The sequence below is a fragment of the Penaeus japonicus genome, unplaced genomic scaffold, assembly GCF_977035675.1.
Source record: "Penaeus japonicus unplaced genomic scaffold, GWHDUDI00000001_assembly GWHDUDI00000011, whole genome shotgun sequence".
Classification (NCBI taxonomy): domain Eukaryota; kingdom Metazoa; phylum Arthropoda; class Malacostraca; order Decapoda; family Penaeidae; genus Penaeus; species Penaeus japonicus.
In genome coordinates this window covers 10,988,039-10,995,538 of record NW_028234413.1, presented here as the reverse complement: position 1 = coordinate 10,995,538, position 7,500 = coordinate 10,988,039, and the positions used below count along the sequence as shown (strand labels likewise).

The 7,500-nt window shown below is 42.7% G+C and overlaps 1 protein-coding gene across 1 annotated transcript in view; it reads right to left on the bottom strand.

Moving 5' to 3' along the window:
- Positions 1 to 7,500, bottom strand: part of LOC122252521 (constitutive coactivator of PPAR-gamma-like protein 1 homolog) — a 114,195-nt gene that overhangs the window by 55,661 nt on the left and 51,034 nt on the right. The window contains exons 9-11 of the mRNA XM_086541562.1: positions 6,800 to 7,278; positions 6,514 to 6,692; positions 37 to 194 (exon numbers count right to left, since the gene is read on the bottom strand). Of these exons, the coding sequence (XP_086397688.1) occupies positions 37 to 194; positions 6,514 to 6,692; positions 6,800 to 7,278 (816 nt within the window). The remainder of the gene's footprint in view (positions 1 to 36; positions 195 to 6,513; positions 6,693 to 6,799; positions 7,279 to 7,500) is intronic.

Genomic DNA, 7,500 nt, shown 5'->3' with positions numbered 1-7,500 from the left:
CCCAAATATGCAGCACACACACATCAAGCAACTCACGGAAGTGTGGTTGGAGCGGTACACCTGTGCTGCCCACGAGACATCAGGTGTGAGGCGGTACGGGGAGGCTGCCGAGCTGTTGCTGGATGAGGATGAGGACGAGAGCAAGAGGGATGCTCCTGGAGAACCTGAGGCTGTTGAGCCAAGGCAACCACCACCTGCAGCACATATTTGCTTTAGCCCTTACGGGTGAAATGGCTGTGACCTCTAATGGGGTAAGAATACAACCACACTAAATGACAGGTTCAACTTATTGTTTTATGAAATGTCAAACTAATTCAAGAAGAAAAGTTTTTTTTGGGGGGGGCCATTGTTAGCTTTTCTCAGACCGATAATTCACAGAATAGTACAAAAATAATAATAATAATAATAATAATAATAATAATAATAATAATAACAACAATAAGAGTGACAACAATAAAAATAATAACAATAATAATAAAAAAAAAATAATAATATATTCATTATCAACCCTTTAACACATGATAATGTGACATTCGCATCATGGCTTTGGAGGTCTTCCCACCGGGTGACGTGAACGTCTCGTCATGGCTTTCTCTAGCCTTATGCGCTGCCTCAGCAAATAAATAGCTCAGGGGGCTAGGCATGCTATAAAATATCTTGGTGAGATGACCAGGCACACCTAAATTGGCCTCATCATTATCATGTTAATAATGGTAAATTATTGGAAATTTACATTCCTATGTAGACAGCCATGCACTATGTACAATTACACCACTGGTAAAAATAACACATACGGGAAATACTTTCACTGTTTCAATATCAATTTAGTGAAAAAAGTAATGAGTAACAGGAGGAGGAGGAGGAGGAGGAGGAGGAGGAGGAGGAGGAGGAGGAGGAGGAGGAGGAGGAGGAGGAGGAGGAGGAGGAAGAGGAGCAGGAGGAAGAGGAGCAGGAGGAAGAGGAGCAGGAGGAAGAGGAGCAGGAGGAGGAGGAGCAGGAGGAGGAGGAGCAGGAGGAGGAGGAGCAGGAGGAGGAGGAGCAGGAGGAGGAGGAGGAGCAGCAGCAGGAGGAGGAGGAGCAGCAGGGGGAGGAGGAGCAGCAGGAGGAGGAGGAGCAGCAGGAGGAGGAGGAGCAGCAGGAGGAGGAGGAGCAGCAGGAGGAGGAGGAGCAGCAGGAGGAGGAGGAGCAGCAGGAGGAGGAGAAGCAGCAGGAGGAGGAGCAGCAGCAGGAGGAGGAGCAGCAGCAGGAGGAGCAGCAGGAGCAGGAGGAGGAGCAGCAGGAGGAGCAGCAGGAGGAGGAGCAGCAGGAGGAGGAGGAGCAGCAGGAGGAGGAGGAGCAGCAGGAGGAGGAGGAGGAGCAGCAGCAGCAGGAGGAGGAGCAGGAGGAGGAGGAGCAGCAGCAGGAGGAGGAGCAGGAGGAGGAGGAGGAGGAGGAGGAGGAGGAGGAGGAGGAGGAGGAGGAGGAGGAGGAGGAGGAGGAGGAGGAGGAGGAGGAGCAGGAGGAGGAGGAGGAGGAGGAGGAGGAGGAGGAGGAGGAGGAGGAGGAGGAGGAGGAGGAGGAGGAGGAGGAGCAGCAGGAGGATGAGGAGGAGCAGCAGGAGGATGAGGAGGAGCAGCAGGAGGAGGACAAGGAGCAGCAGGAGGAGGACAAGGAGCAGCAGGAGGAGGACGAGGAGGAGCAGCAGGAGGAGGACGAGGAGGAGCAGCAGGAGGAGGACGAGGAGGAGCAGCAGGAGGAGGACGAGGAGGAGCAGGAGGAGGACGAGGAGGAGCAGGAGAAAGAGAAGTAGGAGGAGGAGAAAGAGAAGTAGGAGGAGGAGAAAGAGAAGGAGGAGGAAGAGAAAGATGAAAGGGAGAACACAAAGCGGAGGAGGAAGAGAGAGATGGAAGGGAGAACACAAAGAGGAGGAGGAGGTAAAAGTGTCCAATTCATATCAACCCATTGCTGACGGGGCGCCTAACAACCTTACTGGTCGTCAAAGCAGGAGGTCTACGATGCTAGTGGCGGCTAAAAATTAGAGGGACAGGGAAAGGATTTCCTCCGCCCTCTAGGTAGTCTACCCCAAACAATATTTTTTCATAAATACATCATAAAAAGGTGGGTTTAGGCTGACTTTGGAATCCTGTAGCTCTAGAGCTAGCGCCATTACAGCCAGAATACTTCATGACTGTGTGTGCACTTCAACTGTGAGCAGATCCTGATGTCTTGTCATGTATGCATTGACTCCCATCTTTTAGGATTAATCGGTGCCAACATGTATGTATGTCATGACACCCGTAAACAATGGATTAAACATCAAATAATGTCAATTTATTGGCTACATATGAGCTTCATATTTATTCACTACTCTACTTCAGCATGCTTAACCCATTCGTGCCAGACGATGTCCTATCACGTGGTCAGAAAATATCCCCGGACCCAGGTGATGTCCTAAGACATCATGCTTTTTTCGTCGAGTGCTGGGTGTGGCAGTTGTGACATGCTGAAACATCAGCAATAGAACGCTAGATTATTCTTAGATTTATAATTATTTTCATTATTTCTTAGACTGTTATTTTAATTTAGGTGTTTGAATGTCATAAAATGTGATATAACAAAGAAAAAAATGACATTACAAAAAACTATGTCATATTGATGACATCATGGTAGTTTCTGCTTCTGATCAGTTAAATAAAAACACCCGAGTTGTAAAACTATTGTGAAATCAAATGTGATTGGCTAAGAAATAAAATATAATAAAATATTACTAATGTAATACTATTTATAATTTGTTAATTACACGTGATATCACATCACATCACGTTATGAGGTACATGTACATATTCGTATGAACATGTATGATTATTTATATTATTGTTCTTTTTGTTTTGAGAAAAAAAAAGATAAGTATAAAACCTCTTTTTTGATACCCCACTAAAAGAATGTTTCCACTTTCCGTTTGTATTATCACATAGAAGTGCAGCGGCAAAGTTCAATAAAAGAACACTAAAGTAGCATTGCTGTAATATATTTTTCAACTAAAATAACTCCTCTGAACATGGTAAAATTTTTACATGCATTTACGTAGTACATGCAATCATGCAAACCATAAGGATATGGTGGGTGAAAAATGGTCTGAGAGGCTCAGCACAGCCTCATGCAATGGGTAAACACCCCAGAACAAAGCGTCATGCGCTTATTTTCCCAGAGGAAGTGGGAGCAGGCGAAAATACATCCTGTCATGAATGGGTTAAAAATCAACATCCTTCCTAATTCTAAGATTTAAAGAATAATAAACATATTACTGAGGTAAGCCCTTCGGCACAACTACAACTCAAATATAATAAATATTTGTAATATTATTAAATGAAACAAATACAGATACTTCAAAATATGTTGATGTATCATGGGCTTCATATAAGGTTTACAAAATAACTTGTAAATATCAATATTTCTGTTTTTATCATCTTTCTCCTATTAATCTTACTATAATTTGATATCATTGCACCAGCAAATAAAAAGATCAGTCAGTTTTAATACAATGAGAATAAAGAACTAAGAAAATCCTTATGTATCACAGACCTAGGCCTATTGTCTGTTTATTCAAGTCTCATAGTTTGGTTGACAAAAAGCTTGGCTGATACTGGTGGAGGCAAAGCAGTCAGGAAAAAACAAGCAGTAGGAAGTCACTCTGGACAAAAGAAAAGCATAACAGACTGTTGCAAAAACATCAGCTCTCTGCCTACCATCAGGAGGGTGTGACTCTATATAGCATTAACCCATTGCCGATGGGGCACCTAATGACCTAACTGGTCGTCAAGGCGGGCAGTCTGCGACACTAGCGGCACTGGCTAAAAATTAGAGGGATGGGCAAAGGGTTTTCTCTGCCCTTTGGGTAGCGCAGACTAGCCCAAACAATATTGTTCCATAAATACATCATAAAATGCAAGTTTAGGCTGACTTTGGAACCCTATAGCTCTGGAGCTAACGCTATTACAGCCGTAATACTTTATGACTGTGTGTCCACTTCAATTGTGAGCAGATCCAGATGTCGCATCATGTACTCGTTGACACCTGTATCTTAGGCCTAATTGGTGCCAACATGTCTTGATACCCGTACGCAATGGGTTAATTATATCTATATGTTATAATAATAATAACAACATTGGTAATGATAATGATGATAAGAGTAATAATAATAATCATCAAAACAATGATAAGATAATGATGACAAGAACACGTTATATTTTATGAATATTTATAATTAACATTTATTTCCTTTGGCAACTATAATATTTACGTCTTTAGCTACTAAAATGATTATCCATTTAAATTTCATACTTATTTTTGAATCATAAACATATATTTTCATTTATAAGAAGACATGAAGATTTACAAATTTCTTCCCTATTGCATTATCCAATGACCAGTCTTGATTGAGGCATATCTTGGTTCCAGCTATCTGACCTGAGTGAACAGACTATAGAAAGTTTTTTCATGGTGAAGAACAATTTGTAGAACACCTACATTTGTACAAAAAAACTTTCATATCTGAGTTATAAAGCAGGTTGTAAAGCCAACTTTTAACTTGAGTACAAATCACAAAAAATAAATCAACCATACATGCATTACATTCACATAACTAGAAAACTTTTTATTTTTTATGTTTTTGCACTTTGTGGATACATTTCTGTTCTTAATTGATAATTAACCACTCCAGGATCATTTTGAGGTAAATAGTCTTTTAATCCCTTATTCTCTTATCCCGAGAATGTCGGGGCAGTTTTGGCTCTGCTCGGTCTTAACACTAGGGTATTTCAAGCGCACAGGCTTAACGCCTGGGGCTATTCTTCAACTTTGGCAGAGCCCCTCCACTGCAAACACGCTCACCTACCATGCCAGCCATACAAAAAGCCATGATGTGATACTGTGCTACCAACAGCAAGAGCTGCCATTATATTACATGATATCACATCATCTAGAGTTTATGAGCTAACCCGTTGCCCATGGGGCCGTTTTGGCTCCAAACAGTTGAAATGCTGGGATATTTCAAACGCATAAGCCTAAGACCTTGGGCTATTCGCCCACTCTGGCCGTGGCCATGCCCTAAATGCCCAATCATCCAGCCCAATGGCCAAAAGGATAGCCATGACAAAATAACTAGTCCCCGGTGAGTGTTCCTGCCGCCACTCACCATGATATCTTGCCACCTAGTGTTAACGGGTTAAGTGAATCTTTCTCTATCATGAGCATAAAGCAATAAAAATATGACTGTTTTCAAAAATAGCATATCAGCTTTGAGAAGGTTAGGATGTATCCTGCTATAGAAGTCCTTGACAAAAAAAAAGGCCCTAAATATCTTATATACACAGCCTGGTGGATTTTTTTGTTTTGAATAGGCAGTATGACCTATCAAAAATATAGACTCTTAATCCTTTAAAAATGGGTGAATATTATTATAAAATGTATGATAAAAAATCCATATACGTATTTATTGTTAAAGAAAGTGATATGTATTCTTTCATAAAATAACCATTAGTACAACTCCACTGCCATGAATGTTACAACCCTTTCGAGGCAATACCCAACCCTCTCCTTCCCTAAACTTGATCCATTGGCCTCCACATCATTAGCATTGAACAGGAAATGGCTGCATCCTATGATAAAGGCCACATGTCCCGACATCTGCACATAGGAACAATGGTCATATTGAAGGGTTTAATATATCTTTGTAGTGCAAAATGCTTCCCCTGAAATCTATGCATAATAAAAATATTTATTTGAAGCTCTTCTAATGAAATACAGTATAAAATGAGAAGTGCAAAATGCAGTAAATGTTCAATATACAAAAATCACTTCCATTAATAGTCATCATCAATAAAAATACATAAAATTCTAGTTTGAAGCCAACAGCTTGTTTTTTTTTCTTAACCCTCTAACCTGTTAACCTCGGGACAGTTTTAGCTCTGCCAGGACACATTCCTAGGGTATTTAAAATTGCATAGGCTAACCCCTCTGCTATTCGCCCACTGAAGCGGTGGCTACTCACTATGTAGGCCATGCAAAAAGCCATGACATGATATCACATACCAGACCTGCCACCTCATAGCATGTCATTCACATCATGGCTTGGCTGGTTTCCCCACTGATGACATGAACACCACATCATGGCTTCTGCCTGACCATGTCACCAGGTTATCGGGCTCGTGGCAGGTGGCCACCGCCTCAGCGGCATATAGCCCATGGCATTAGGCCTGCACATTTTGAAATAAATTAAAACAAGAATTTTTTTTTTACATCAACCTCTGATAAAACAAGCAGTCTAGCTTACAAAACTATCTAAATGCATGCAACATTTATGTAAAAGCCTTTACACAGATATGATATTTGATCTTTATTAAGAAAAGAATTGTTCTAAAAATTAAACAATAAAAATAATAATAACAATAAAAATAACAATTATAATAATATTAACAATGATAGTAAAAATTTGAATAATAAAATCTTTTGCTAAAGTGTGGTTGTGATACTAACATAATATACCTGAGTCGTGGTCGTGGTCGTCGAGGTCAGCTGGCTGCACCGTCAGGTCACCCTTCCTCTCGTCATCCTTTTCTTTCTCCTTACTTTCATCCTCGTTCTCCTCCACCTCCTCTTCCTCTCTTTTGTTCTGTTCTATGCCTTTAAAGATCTCTTTAATGTTTTCATCCCTATCTCTCCCAATAACTTCTCTTCCTCCTCTAGCATATTCACTTTCTGCTTGGCCAGTTCCTCCATCATCTTCAGTCCCCCCTCCTCCTCCTCCCCTCCCCCTCCCCCTCCTCCTCCTCCTCCTCCTCCTCCTCCTCCTCCTCCTCCTCCTCCTCCTCCTCCTCCTCCTCCTCCTCCTCCTCCTCCTCCTCCTCCTCCTACCCCCCCTCCCCCCTCCCCACCCCAGTCCTCGAGGTGCTGCATGTCCTCCTCATCCTCCCCAGTTACCACAATGGTGAACCCTCCCAGGCGAGACTCCAGTGCCTGCTCCAGTTGGGCTGCTTCAGGTGAGAGGGAGCCGCAGCCACTCCCTCCTCGGCTGCTACCCTGTGGACTCCCAGGACCTGTCACCTCAATCACGATCTGAGGTGGTGCCACAAGGGGTGTCACAGGGGTAGGGGCGCTGTCCCCCTCGGTGCTCGTCCCTCCTCCATTATCACTGTTCTCTCTCTCGGGGACAACAGCCAGGCTTGGGGCGGAATGTCCATGATGGCCCAGTGGCCCTCCGCCCTTAGAGGCAAGGTCCACTTTGTCTGAGCCCTCACTGTGCTGTAGGACACACCCTGTTATACCACAACACACACCCAGCCCTTCTCACACTGCACACTACTTCTCACTCTCTCCATCCCACTGAGACACACTCAACTACTCAGGTATTCTTAAATACATTAATTCTATCTGAGAATTTGTAAATATAGACATCCTTCTTCTAGATTCTTAAATCTATCTAGCAAACATATTTAGTCAATGAGAAAGGTGAAGTGAACATGC